General features: G+C 47.1%; 1 protein-coding gene across 6 annotated transcripts in view; it reads left to right on the plus strand.

The window, feature by feature from the left end:
* The window catches only part of FRAS1 (Fraser extracellular matrix complex subunit 1), a 365,258-nt gene that overhangs the window by 293,566 nt on the left and 57,057 nt on the right, over positions 1-14,635 (plus strand). For 4 of the 6 annotated variants that reach the window (XM_019498159.2, XM_019498154.2, XM_019498157.2 and 1 more), the window contains 5 exons: positions 1,799-1,918; positions 3,127-3,306; positions 7,708-7,832; positions 12,072-12,212; positions 13,287-13,514. In XM_019498159.2, coding sequence (XP_019353704.1) covers positions 1,799-1,918; positions 3,127-3,306; positions 7,708-7,832; positions 12,072-12,212; positions 13,287-13,514 — 794 coding nt within the window. Of the gene's footprint in view, positions 1-936; positions 1,077-1,798; positions 1,919-3,126; positions 3,307-7,707; positions 7,833-12,071; positions 12,213-13,286; positions 13,515-14,635 lie in introns of those variants that run through there. The other 2 variants (XM_019498158.2, XM_059722220.1) reach the window with 2 other exon arrangements.

Raw genomic sequence — 14,635 nt, forward strand, 5'->3', positions numbered from 1 at the left:
ACCCAAGGACCCAAAGTAGTTTATAATAGCTCAGATAGGTCTACACAAGCTGCAGTCACACCTTTGATTTGTAATGTAAATATACCCTCAGTGGGACTTGTTTTCTTTAGTCACTTGGGCACCTTCAAGATTAAGATATTTTTAGCTAACCTCTGAGCTGAGCAGCAAGTTATATTTAAAAAAATATATCCACAATAGCCTTGAGGAGAGATGATGATAAAGGGTGCTGACAGACATGCAACTCCCTGCTCTAAGTCATGACCTTTCACAGAAAGTTCCATGAGTTAGAGCAACTCCCAACCCCCAACCCAACAGACATTCACTGTTTGGTTGGGGCATGGGAGGATATCGAGCTCCACTTTGAAGCCAATCCAACAGAGAGAGGCTGTCTGCCTGCAGTCTCTCTCCCCTAGCCCTGCGCTGGTGCTGTCTGCAGGATGGGAAGGGAGGGGAGGGAGCTCTGTACTGGGGTTTGCCCAGCCTGAGCTGGAGGGTGAAGGGACTGGAGGGGTGGCCACTGTCATGACCCAGTGATTTTGGTGCCTCGGCACTATGGAGTTTTCTTGTCACATGAGAGCCTCTTGCACAGCGAGGGTTTTGCTGCATAAAGAACCCGCGTGCAGGAGAGAGTTCCCGCCAATTTGCAGCTGTCTTTGCAGGATGCATTTTCCCTTTGCAGCACAGAAGTGCACGGTGCAAAGAGTTCCCGCCATTCGGATGTAAATTTGTATCCCGCTATTGGCTAGTGCTAAATTATTCACACGTGGCAGCCGGTAATTGGCTTGCTGGCCGTTTAAAAACTAGCGCGACTTCCGCCCAAGTCGAAGAACTTTGAGCATGCTGCAGAGTGCCTCGAAAGAGATCCGACTTGCGGCTAGCTGATCGATAGACTGATCACCTATCGATCCCTCTTCCCGTCACCGAACGCAATCCCAGACGTACCCTTTTCCCGCCGGCTTGAGTTACGGACGGATTTACTGGCATTGGCCTCGCCAGCTGGAGCAACTCACGTTGTTGTCCAGACGACCGAACCGTTTCCGTCGCAGCCACCCGCGACGTAAGTAAAGTTTTTTACAACCATTAAGCCTTGTCAGCCTCTCCATTCACCAGCCTGCCCTGACGAACGAGCAGTTTCTAAATCACCTCGAGTCGGCTCAGCCCGGCCGAGACAGCCACAAAGCAGGAGGGATCCAATCCTCCATTCACCCCTGCTCCAGCTCAGGCTGGGCAAACTGCAGCCCAGAGCTCCCTTCCCTATCTTCTCCCTCCTCCCATCCTGCAGACACCACTGGGTGTGCAGCTAGGCTGCATCATCCCAGCCCTGATCACATGCAGGGACTGACAGAAGTTAATGAAGTTGCTGCACTTTGGAGCACCTTCATCTGACCACTCATTACATGAGGGTTAGTTTGTTGTGCAATCAGGCACTTTTCAAGTTCTCTGCAGTCATGCACTTCTGTCAGGGCATGGTGTAGAGTGCTTTCAGGGGGCTGATCGTGTGACAGATGTCACTCCTGTCAGCATCTAAAGAGGCAGAAGGAGAAAAAGAAGAGTAGCAGAAGGCAAATCTGCCAGGGAGGATTTGCTTTTCAGTAAGGTGATCTCTGAAAGGGTGTGTCAAGAGGAGGTGGGAAAGAGAAGGGGAAGGGAAAATAACACACAATCCAGAAGCTGTGCCAAACCCAGTGGTCTGTTAAAGAGCTAGCAGGAAGGGTGTTAGGCAGTTTCCAAAATGGGTAGCAAGAACAGACGATGCACATTGTATTTAACCACATCTTCCCCCCTGCTCTCTTTTCAGGGCAAGTGGAATACAGTCATGAAAAAGGGGAGCCAGGTGGGAGCTTTGCTTTTAACTTTGATGTGATCGATGCAGAAGGCAACAAACTGATGGACCAGTCATTCTATATTAGCGTCTTGGGTAAACGATGGCCTACCTAAACATGTGTACTTAAGGGTTATAGATTGATAGGGAGGGGGAAGGCTCACTCTTGTGCCAGCCTATGCATAAAAGATATAAGAGGAGTGATGTGACAAGGTCCTAAAGACCCTAAGTGTGGGTGAAGGAGAAATTCCCTGCCATGGGAGCTGTAGAAAAGAGCCACTGGTTGTTAGAGTGTTGGAAATGGAACAAAGTCTTTCACCTATAGATTTAAAGACCAGAAAGGGTCATTCTGATAATCTTACCTTATCTGGCATAATACAGACCATGGATTTCCACCAGGTGGTTCCTGCATTAAATCTAGTGCTTCTGTTCTTTTTTAAAGCATAGGTTTTAGAAAGATAACCATACATGATTGAAATCATGCTTTAGACAAAAGATATTTAAAGAAGTTAAACTTGATGACAGTGTACTCCATTTAAGTGCATAGCCTTGGGACTATCCAGACATAATGTAAGCCATGCTTACTACCTGTCCAATGTGGCCAGTGCTCTGATATTAGCAGCCTCAGGACTGACTAGCTTCCCTCAATGTCAAGGCTTGTGAAGAGCCTAGAGCTAGCTTCCTCCACCATTTTCTGGCACCCAATAGTATGGTATTAATAGGATTACAATTAAGTTACATAGCAGACACTTGGGTAGAAAGATACTAAGGACTTAAGTGGTTTGAGTGCTTTCTAATAGGCACATAACCTATGCTTGTTACAATATAGGCAATAGACAACCAATTTGGACTGGTGCTGTGTTCTTCATTTAAACAAATTATGCACTTATCTGGTACGTACGCATGTGAAATTTACTGTGTTTAGCTTTCTGTTTATCAAAAATTCGAAACCTTTTAAAAATAGTGGCACAGAGAGAAACCACCAATTTGAAAAATAACTTATTATTTATAAAGGGCCAGCACAAAACACATCAAAGTAAATCAGAGGGACTCCTGTTGGTTTCATGGGTTTTGGATCAGTCTCATTGTGATATGACTGCCACTGAGCTTTCATTAGTGATACTTGAATGTGGCATCACATACCTCATGCCCAAAACAGGTAAAAATAATTTCTCTGAAACTTGCTGCTGTACTTGTGTGTGTGTGTGTGCGCGCGCGCACGCATGTGTATGCATACAAGTACACTGTGTGTGAAGGAGGTTAAGCTGATTGTATCACAGACCCCCTTGCCTTGGTACTTTCAGAGGATAGGCTCCCTCCGTCCATCATTGCTAACAAAGGCTTGGTCTTGGATGAAAATTCAGTGAAGAAGATCACGACTCTGCAGCTCTCTGCCACAGACCAGGACAGCGAGCCTGCCGAGCTCCTGTACAGAATAACAAAACAGCCGCAGCTGGGGCACCTGGAGCATGCCGCTTCACCAGGTTTGCAAAGGCATTGACTTGCTCTGCTGACCCTTTCCAACTGCAGAGATTTTCAGGTCTTTTAAAATGTTAAAAGGTTGACTGCTTGAAAAATGCCCTCTGAGAAGAGATCACAGAATTAAATCACCCAGAAGAACACAACCAGCTAGTAACCCAGGGAGGTTAAGAACAGGGTCAGTGGAGAAGAGTCATGCTTAGAATCTGCACAGAAAATTATTATTCCATCATTCAATGAGTTTAATTTCCATTGTGACCTTTACTCAGCAATCTGTTCTGGGGATTATGCCACTATTCTTGTGTGAATCTTCCATATTGTCGGCAGCTCTTCTGGACAGTTGTAGGGCACAGTAAGTGCAGTGCTGCTCGCCCTTGATATGATAAAATGGAGAATACGGAGAGGCATTCACATACCCCAGTGTAATTTACATCAGGTTTGTATACTGATATAAAATACACTGAGAGTAGGAACAGACAGATATGCAGCTCTCCTCAAGTAGTAGATGCTATTAAATAATTTAGCCACTAGGTAGCAATTATCAAATGACTTGGGTAGAAATTATCACAAAACCTCAACTAGTGGAATCTATATTAGTAGTTTTACGCCTGATTCTTTCAGGGGTAATTCTTCACTGGATTGGATTAAGGTAATCTGCTGTAGATGTTTGTATTGTCTGTCCATTACTTTTTTAAGTGGTGTGATGCTCATTACCTTGGTATAAGCACTTTCTCTGTCCACACCTAGACATTCAATAATTTGGGGATTCCATTTCATATGCTCAGTTTCATAGTTCCAAAACTTTTATAAAGCCAAAACCAATTATCACTTATAACTAGCTATTTCTAGTGGACAGTGGTATCCTAGTTCATAATTTTCTCCAGCACTCACTCATCTCGGTGTATAAACTCCAACCCCTTCTCTCAACAGCATTTAGGAATTGGTAACTTAATTGCAAAGATCCCTGTATGTGATGAGTAGGCTTTATACTGAATTCAGCAAAGACTTCATAGCTACTGCTTTTAACAATTATATTTGCTACTCAAAGCTTGTGCACAAATAGCCTAGAACAGTGGTGGCCACCCTTTTTGGCAGGCAGGCCACAAGCTAAGTCCAAGCGTACTACAGTTTAAGCCCCAACCCCTCCATGAGGGCTGCTCTGCTGTGATCTACTGTTCTGCTCCCCATCCCTCCCTGCTGTGCTCTGACCACCCTCTTCTGCTGCTCTGCTCCCCTTCCCTCTTCTCTTCTGCTGCATGCCAGACAGCAGCTCCCCATGCCACTTGTGGCATGCATGCCATAAATTGACCTATACTTTAAATGTAGTCAAAGGAAACCATTTCTAGAAACATTTTTTGGCCAACACTCTGAAACTTACAAGAGAGTTTCTTGCAAATATATAATTGTACTAGCCAATTGCCCATCAAGAATAATGTGGGAGGTGGGGGAGAAGTGGGCGGGGATGGAGCCCCATGCCCCCCCCCCCTCGTCTGGGCCCGCTCCCCCCTTCCCTCCTGCTGCTTGGGGTCTGGGCCCATTCCCCCGCTCCCTGCTGCAGCGGCAGAGGAGGGGAGAAGCAGACCTGGGTCCAATGGGGAGGAGGACTGTGGCCAAGGGTGGGGAGAAGCTGGGCTGCCACAGTGGAGGTGGGGAGCAGTGGGCACAGACCGACCCAGAGGCGGCAGGGGGATGGGAGGAGCAAGCTTGGGGCTGACACAGGGAGAGGGGCGGGGAAGTAGTGGGCCTGAGGCAGGAAGGAGGCTTGCTCCTCCCCTTCCCCCATTGCTGCTGCATTGGGCTGGGCCTGCTGCCCTCCCCCTCCACACCTGTGTTGGGGCTGGACCCACTCCTCCCCTTCCTCCACCACTGCTGCCACGGTGTGCCTGCTCCTTCCCCCCCCATGTCAGGCCCACTCCTCCTCCCACCGCCACCAGGTCGGCCCTGAAGATGGCAACGATTGAAGGGGGGAGGGGCGGGCTGAGGCCAGCATTGGTGGCCTCGCCTCCCCCCTACAGCATCCTGCCCCCGCCCCCACACCACCTCTATCACTATCACCTCCAAGCGGGGGGGGGCACGGCAAGGCCATCTCCAGTGGCCTCGCCTTCCCCCCTTCCCTGCTCCCTGGTTCTGTCCGCTCTGTTGCCATCGGCTTCAAGGAGCAGGATGGGGGGGGCACCCAGCTGTGCTGGCCTCGCCCCTGCGCTCTGTCCCTTGTGTCCCCGCCATCATGGCGGCACATTGCCACCTGTCCAAATGCTTCTTCGTACTCTGATTGGCTGTTACAGACAGACAAACAGACACATTGAGGCTTTTATAATATTAGAATGATTCCATTCCAGGGCCAGTTATTCCAGGATATTATGTGTTCCTGTGATCTTTCTAATGGTTTACTTTAAACCTCTGGGTTCACACAGTATGTTCCTTTCAGTTTAACTTCTATTTACCAAAGGTTTTCTTTTTTCTCCCCTGTGTGAGCTATCATTAGATGTAGAGGGTGCCTATACACATGCTCTTGGGTCAGGGGAGGTGTTTTAATTAGAGCAAGAGCTGCTCTAATTGAAACCCCCACAGCATCTTGTATATTCAGCACTCCATGTTTCAAAATTATAGTGGGGGTGTTTTAACTAAAGCTCATTTGATGGACTTTAATTAAAGCACCCGCACCACCATTTTGAAACATGGGACGCAGAATCCATGAGACACTGCAGCACAGAATGCGTGGTCTAATCAGAACGCATCAGAGCAGATGTAAAAGTGCCTATGGACTGTACATCTTTGCAGGGGTTCAGAAGGCAGACTGTCCTTTACAACCTTGTTTTAACAATTGATTAGTATAATCCAAGGGTGGGCAAAATGATAGATCAGGCCAGCGGCCTGACTCCATTTCCCAGCAGCCCCTGGCTGCGTTGCTGCAGCCAATTTCTATGGAGACCCTAGCAGCAGCAGCACGGGTCCAGGGTTTCCATGGAGACCAGCCCAGCAGCACTGGCAGGATGCATGGCTGGGCAGGGAGCTACTCTGGGGTGGGGGTTGGGATCTTGCAATGATGACAGCGTGGTCTGGAACCGAGGCAGAGCCATGATCTGCTGCCTGTATGCCCCTGTCCAGGGCATGTGGGCAGCAGATCATGGCTCTGCCCTGGCTCTGCACCATGCTGTCACTGCTGCAAGATGCCAGCCCTGGAGCAGCTCCCTTCCCTGCCATGCACCCTACCAGTGCTGCTGGAGCTGGTCTCTATGAAAACCCTGGCACCATGCTGCCGCTGCTGGGTCTTTATGGAAACCAACCATGATGTGGGCATGGGCTGCTGGGAAATAGAGTCCACTGTGGGCCCTATCCTGCCCATGGGCCAGACTGCCTCCCCACCCCCCTCTCCCCCAACCGGTCTAATCTGTCCCAAGTAGAAGATCTTCCTTAAACCCATTAAGTGTATTGGGATAAAGAATAAAAGCAGAAATAAGCAAACCAGTTTGGAGGACATAAAAATATTCAAAGCTTTTGCCTAAAAATGCCAGGAAAACATTGAACGTAACATTTTTTTTCAGGATTGAAATAGCTGATTTAACTTTTTTTCTTCATTACTTCAAATGTGCTAGTTCTGGTTTCACTGCTCTGCCAGGTTTTGGAAGAACAAAAAATAAGGTATGGTTAAATAGTATGAAAGAGTTTGTTCTTTTGGTTAAATTGTCCAGAAGAAAGTACTCGGAGCTCTCAGAAGGGAGTCTGTTTTCCTGGGCCTTCAAAATTAATGAGCCTGGATCATAAACTTTGGAAAATATGTACTTCTGGGGTTGCTTATTTGATCCAAACCTATGAACAAAACTTTCAAGGGTGGTATTAAAAATAACAGGAGTTAGGGATGTAAATAATTTTGAAAGTCCCATGATGCCTGTTCCTGCATCTCTAGTCACCTAAATACCTTTACAAATCTGGCCCTATGAGCCCAGGTCATTTTTTAATGCTACCAAATCTTTTTTGGCCAAATAAAACCGAGAACCTTTTGCCCATGTTCAGTGAAGGCATGTTTGGCATATTAATGTGTGCTCTCTGAGACAGAAAATCACCTGTTCCATTTAACTTCCTCCCAGATTAGCTTCTCTTAAATGCTCTGAATGGCTACTCCTGAGTCAGTTTGCTGAGACAGTGACTCACCGTCCTATAATTTCACATGTTAGGACTAGGTAGAAGTCTTCCTCTCTTGGTGAGATGGATGCCACTGACTTGATTGAAAACCTGATGGGTGGGATTTACAGGAGTTGTCTGTACTGCTTCCATTGTAATCTGTGGTAAAACTGGCATTAGACCAGAACAGGTCAACACCAAGTACCTAGAGAGTTTCTGGCTCCTGTTGCTTTACCCTTTTCTCACCATATTTGTGAAACATTTTGCTTCTTGTTTTTTTCTAGGCACAAGGATTAGCTCATTCAGCCAAGCAGACCTGGCCTCTCGCAGTATCCAGTACATCCACACCAGTGAGGTTGAGAAACATTCTGACTCATTTACTTACTCTGTCTCTGATGGAGTGAATGAGGTAGGCCTAACTAAGCACATTCATCTCAAAGTTGGTGAAGATTGAGTCTGCAGAACTTTATAAAAATGCTGGGAATACATTGTTCTGATGCTGCATGGGAGACATGCATGCAAATGAAATGAAACAAGCTTCTGCTCCTGATCTCATAACTTAATACTGGCAGGTTTTCTTGTTTCTCATGCTGATGGTACTCGGATCACTGCCGGACCACGTTTAGTGTGCGAGAAGGGAGGGATGGCCCTCAGGAGCATTGAAAGCAGTCCAGGATGGCCCTATGAATCAGAATTTCCAAAGATCTTAGATCCAGATTTTCAAGTGCTTAGCACCTGTGCCTGGTGCTTGGCTTCCAATTGGTCAGCTTAATAGGGGCCATACTTCCAAACGTGTTTCAAATCATAAAATCATAGAAAAGTAGGGACTTCAGAACATCTAGTCCAAATCCCTACACAAGGTAGGTCTTCCTTGTCGAAACCATCCTGGATAAATATTTATCTAAGGAGGTAGCCTGTTCCACTGCTTAACCACCGTCAAAAGTGAGATAATTTTTCCTAACAACCAACCTACATTTCTCTTGCTGCAATTTGAGACCTTTACTTCTTGTCCTGTCCCCTGTGGCCACAGAAACTAATCTGTCATAATCATCTTTAGTACCACCCTTAAAATCTTCCTCAGTTTTCTTTTCTGCAGACTAAATAATCCCAAGTCTTTTAGCAGCTCCTTGGGCATGTCTAAATATGTTTACTGCAGAGCTACCTAATTAGCTCTGCAGTAAAGTCTCCCCATCTACATGTGCAGTCCTATTAGGTCTCAGGAAACTAATTTACTCCACCACAGGATAGTACTTGTATATCCTGTGGTGGAGTAAAGTGCTCAGCGGTGTTACGCCTGCTAGCACCACAACTGAAAGAGACCTGGGGGTTATGATCAACCACAGAATGAACATGAGCTACCAATGTGATGCTATAGCCGGCAGAGCAAACAATACACTGGCTTGCATCAACTGATGCATCTCAAGCAAGACTAAGGATGTCATCCTTCTGCTTTACTCGGCATTGGTGAGTCTGCAGCTGGAGTACTGCATCCAGTTCTGGGCGCCAAACTTCAAGAAGGATGTGGAGAAGCTTGAAAGAGTCCAAAGGAGGGCCACAGGTATGATTAGAGGTCTGGAGGACAGGCCATACGAGGAGAGGCTGAAGGACATAGGACTGTTCAGCCTGAGAAAGAAAAGACTTAGGGGGGACTTGGTGGCAGTCTATAAGTATATAAGGGGTGAACATCAGGGCCTGGGAGAGAATTTGTTCACAAAGGCACCCCAGGGGAAGATGAGGAATAATGGACATAAACTGTTAGAAGATTGCTTCAGATTGGACATAAGGAGAAACTTCTTTATGGTTCACATGTCCAAAGTCTGGAAAAAACTCCCCACAGAGGTGATACAGTCACCTATCCTTAAGATCTTCAAAAGATGATGCACAGCTTGCTGGGGTCATCTGACCCAGCAGTCTTTTCTTTCCTGCCTAAGAGCAGGGGGGTGGATCTGATGATCTCATGAGGTCTCTTCCAGCCCTTAACTTCTATGAATCTATAAATAGACATGTGGACAGGGACAGGGATGGCTGAGGCACGAAGGTGCTTCAGTGCAGGGGCTACCTGCTGGCTAGCCCCAAACTGGAGCACCTTTGTGCCCCAGCCAACCCCACCATAGCATGTTGAGCCATGGGGAGCAGCCCTGAGCTGACAGGCTGACCCACCGTACCCCGTGACAGCCGGAGCTGCTCTGACCCAACTCAATGTGCTGTGGTCCTGGGCACATGTGCAAATGTGGTGCCTAGGAGCAATAAACTCCAGTGCCATTTGTGCCAGTTTATTGCATCATGCTAATTGCACATGTAGATACACCCCTTGTAAGTCATGTTTCTCAGACCTCTAATTAATTTAATTGCTCTCCACTGGACTTTATGTTGTCCACATATTTCTAGAAGTGCAGTGACCCAAACTGGGCACATTACTCCAGATGAGGCCTTGCCAGTGCCAAATAGAACAGAAGGATTGCTTTCCTTGACTTGCAAATGACACTTCTGTTAATGCAGCCCAGGCTTCTTTTGCACGAAGAGCATGCTGTTGGCTCATATTGGGCATGTCTACACATGTAGCTATGGCGACATTGTTACTGTACCATGATTTAGTACTTCCTTTTGGAAGTACTAAATCATGGTGCAGTAACAGCCCATACTGCATCATACACGTGGCACATGGTTATTTTTAGCAGCTACTTCACTGTAGCAGTGTGCTATACTGGGGGAGCGCATCACTATGGCAAAGTAGCTGCTAGTCACACGTAGATACCCACAGATGCTACATCACCGTAGCACATTACTGCAGTGACATAGTGTCACGTGTAGACATGCTATTAGCTCATATTAATCTTATGGTCCACTGTACCCCTCCAGGTCCTCTTTGCAGTACTGCAGCCCAGCCAGTCATCCCCAAATCTATAGCTGTGCATACAATAATTCTGTTCCAAGTGTAAGACTTTGTCTTTATTCTTATTGAATTTCATTTGATTAATTTTGGACCATTTTCAGTTTATCAAGGTTATTCTGAATCCTAATTCTGTCCTCCAAAGTGTCTTCAACTCCATATAGCTCTGTGTGTCATCTACGATTTGCTAAACTTGCATTCAGTTCCATCTTCCAAATCATTAAGATAGTAAACAATATGGGACCCAGGAGAGACCACTTCCTTGATGACCTGCTCCATGATCTTTTCAGGTACCAAGGTCAGACTGGGTGGTCTGTAATTCCCCTGATTTTCCTTCTTCCCTTTCTTAAAGGTGGACACTATATTTGCCCTTTTCAGTTGTCCAGGACCTCAGCCAACCTCCATAAGTTTTCAAAGAATTTCAGTGGCTCTGAAATTGCCTCATCCAATTCCTTGAGTATCCTATGGCAAAGGTCAGCAATGAGTTCCAGTGGGGGGCCAGAAATAATTGGCTCAGGTCACAGGCAGGCAGGCACTTGGACCTTGCCATCTCTACTTCTCCCTGCCACCCAGTTGCAGCCCTCCCCCCCACCCCCCCCCAATCTGTTAGAGCCCATGCTTATGCTGCCTAGCTGTGGCAAAGCTCAGAAAGAGCTCTGCCTCTGCCTAATGCTCCTAAAGGGATGCTCTGCAAGGTGCATCTGGCCCCTGGGTCATCAGTTGCCGACCCCTGCTTTAAGGTGTATCCTGTCCAGCTCTGCCAACTTGAAAACATCTAGCTTCTCTAAGTAGTACCTAACTGGTTCTTTTAGTTTTCTGGGCTGCTTATCACCTCCTCTATTCTTGCTACTAGCTGTATTTATCATCTGGTAGCTGACCTTACTCATGAAAACTCAAGTAAAAAAGGAATTAAATACTTCAGCTTTGCTTTTCTCTCCTCTGGCTTTGACCTGGATGCTTTCAACAAGCTTTACCTCCTGCTTTGTACCGCACTTCAGAACAAGCGTATATCTCTTTTTATAATAGAGGGACACCACGTCCCTTTTCCCCTTGTTTATCCTTCCTGAATGATGTATACCAACCCAGGATAGTCCCCCAGTCACACAAACTAGTCCATCAAGTCTTGGTTATCCCAATTACATCATACTTTTGTGATTGCATTAGGACTTCCAATTCTTCCTGTTTATTCCCCATGCTTTTTGCATTTGTGCAAAAACATCTTGGGTAACTAGCCTGCTACCCTAAATTCTCTGAGAACATTGTTAAGGATACCCTTATTTCCTTCTCTTACTTGTCTTTTATATGGGTTATTTGACTCTCTTACATCTGGGCTTTTGTCTCCAACTGCTGTTGAACCTAGTTTAAAACCCTTCTCACTAGGCTAGTGAGCCTGTATGTGAAGAGACTCTTCAAATGAAAAACTCTTTTGAAGATCTGACCGTGTGTCTCTCTTCTGTGGGGGAGAAGTAATAGCTGCAAAAGGGGAAGGTAAAAAGAGAGAAGAATAGGGAGTAGGAGAAAACCAGTGTAAATCATCCCAAAAAGAAAAGATGGAGCCTTGTAATGTTTATAGAGGGGGAAAATCCATACTCAGAGCCTGGTTTTGACCCAAACTCAATAGATTTGCACATAAACATTGGTATTGTTATTTATGAGGTGCCCCTATTGTCTCTTCATACCATCATTGTGTCATTTCAGTCATGTTCTGAGTGGAGAGTGTGCATCATAAAAGAAGTTGTGTGTTTCTTTCCCTTCCAGGTGAGTCAAACATTTGACATCACCATAAACCCAGTGGATGACTCCTTGCCTGTGGTGCAGAATCCAGGGATGAGGGTTCAGGAAGGGGTGAGAAAAACCATCACAGAGTTTGAGCTTAAAGCCACAGATGCTGACACAGAGGTAAGACAGAAATTACTCCCTCCTCCCCTCCCCCCACCCTGTTCTGTTGTACAGTTGATTTACCACAAAAATAGGTTTGTATTCAAAAGAGAGATGATAATTAATGGGTTCCTCCCAGCACACCCTTGGCCTGATCACAGGTGTTAGACAGCTTCAAATGAACAGCTGGTGGGAGGGTCGGTGTGTGTATAAACATAGGGAGTCAGTATTTGAAAGAAGAAAGACCTTGGCATGAGAAACGTAATGCTTCTTGTCTCCTGCCTACATGGCAGGGGGAGGGGGAAAGGTGCAGTGATTCTAACTCTTTCTCCTTCCAGCATGGTCCCATCTTCTCTCTAAATGTCCCAGGCTTAGGACCAATGGCTCTGAGCTCAAGTTTGAGGCTCAAGTCACCTTTCCTTACCACCTTATTCTGAATCTGACTGGCAGCTAAATAAATCCATGGCATAAGTTTTAACATTCATAGGGCTGCTCTAACTGGTTTATGCTCTGATGTGTAACCTCAGAGCATTTCTCCAAGAGGGGAGCAGGAAGCAGTAATAGAGCTGGCTATACAGGCTTTACCCAGCACCTTGCAAAGCTCAAAGGGTAATTTTTCTTGCCCCCAATATACCATTGCTTACCAGATCCCATAACCACAGATTTGACTGTAGTTATGGGAACAGTATTTTGCTGACAAAAGAGACAGCACCTATGTTTCTCACTAAGCCATGGAAAGAAGGAGTGCACTTGCAAGCTGCTGCTTCATGAAGTAGAGAGGCAGCATATCATGCTAGGTGACCCTGTTGTCTATTGCAGCTGGAGTGGCTCCCATGTGATCAGTATTGGTGTCGTCCTGGAGACAGTGGCATTGGGAAATGGCTGTGTTGAGCACTAGTGTCCAGCCATGCTGAGCTGTCTAACTGTTTCTTCCTGCTTCATTTGAAGTTTTGTACCAGGGAGGCTGCCTGATAATGAGGTCATGAACAGTAGCATCCCTCTCTGGACCTACTGAATGGAGTGACCTGCCTCTCCAACTTAAAGAAACAGCACCAGCTTCACAACCCTGCCCTCCTATCTCTTTCCTTTGAGCAGGCTGAATTGGTTACATTCACCATCGTGCAGCCCCCTCGGCATGGCGTGGTTGAACGCACCCACAATGGTCAGCACTATCGCCAGACCACCTCCTTCACCATGGATGACATCTTCCAGAACCGGATCAGTTACAGCCACGATGGCAGCAACTCTCTGAAGGACCGTTTCACCTTCATCGTGTCTGATGGGACCAACCCCTTCTTTGTTGTGGAAGATGGAGGGAAGGAGGTAAGAAAGCACAGGCAGGACAAAAGAGGTTTCCTGGAAGTGAATGAAATTTAGGTGAAGGGTGCCCCTGGCTTTTGACTCAGCCAGTGGCCACTGGCATAGCTCTGTTAACATTGTTGTGGGGCTGCTGGTGTCCTACCTTAACCTTAAATACTGGTGTTTTCCCTTGATCTAACATGTGGAAGCTCTAAGTTTTGCATGCTTTACACTGTTTATAAGAGGTGTATATGGGTGGGGGTGTGCACAAATGTGCGTGCTGAGATTATCCAGGTCATCAGCATGAACAGAATGATGCCAAAAGCACAAGCCAAGGATCTGCCATGAAGTTAGTGGAGAAACACTTGCTCTCTCTCCATCTATGCTGTTCAGTTGTAGAGTCAGTTATAAGGTCATGCACAGTATCAGGGTTGTGCTGTGGATGTCTTTCATAATTTGCAGTTGTCCAGTGGAGTCCTGAATCACTGAAATGAGAGAGGAAAGTCCTCTCTCACTTTCTTTCAACTGCTCTAAGGGAAAGAAAGAGATTTGTATAGCCCAAAATAAAGCAGTACTATTAAGGATGCACTGATAGGGATTTTTGGGCCGATACTGATAGCCGATATTTAACGAGGCATATCAGCTGATACCGTTCCAATTTCTGATACAGCTGCCTGCAGCTGGTAATTCCAGCATGGTGGAAGGGGGAGGGAAGGGGCACGGGGTGGGGGGAAGATCAATGCCCCCCTGGGTAAAGGAGGGGGCAGGGACAGGCACTGCCGGGGCAGGGCAGGCGGGGGGGGAACTGTGGCTGGGGGGTCGGCTCCTGCCTCTGCTTGCACCCTGGGAGGGCTCAGGGTGGGGGGCGTGTGCCCCCTGGACCTGCGTGGGGCAGGGCGGGCTGAATGGAGCTTTTCTCGGCAGGGGCTGGACTCAGAGCGGGCCCTGGCGGTGCTGGGAGGATGCCCCAGCTCAACACCCTGCCTCCACCCATGCGCTGGGAAGAGATGGGGCTGTGGCTGGCAGTGCTGGGAGTGGAGCGGCAGTGAAATTTGGGGTGGATGCAGCATCCTTCCAGCACCACCGGCGCCTGTTTCGAGCCTAGCCCCTGCCAAGAAGAGCTCCACACAGCCCTGGCTGCAGCT

This window comes from Alligator mississippiensis, chromosome 2 (assembly GCF_030867095.1).
Source record: "Alligator mississippiensis isolate rAllMis1 chromosome 2, rAllMis1, whole genome shotgun sequence".
In the NCBI taxonomy this organism is placed as follows: Eukaryota; Metazoa; Chordata; order Crocodylia; family Alligatoridae; genus Alligator; species Alligator mississippiensis.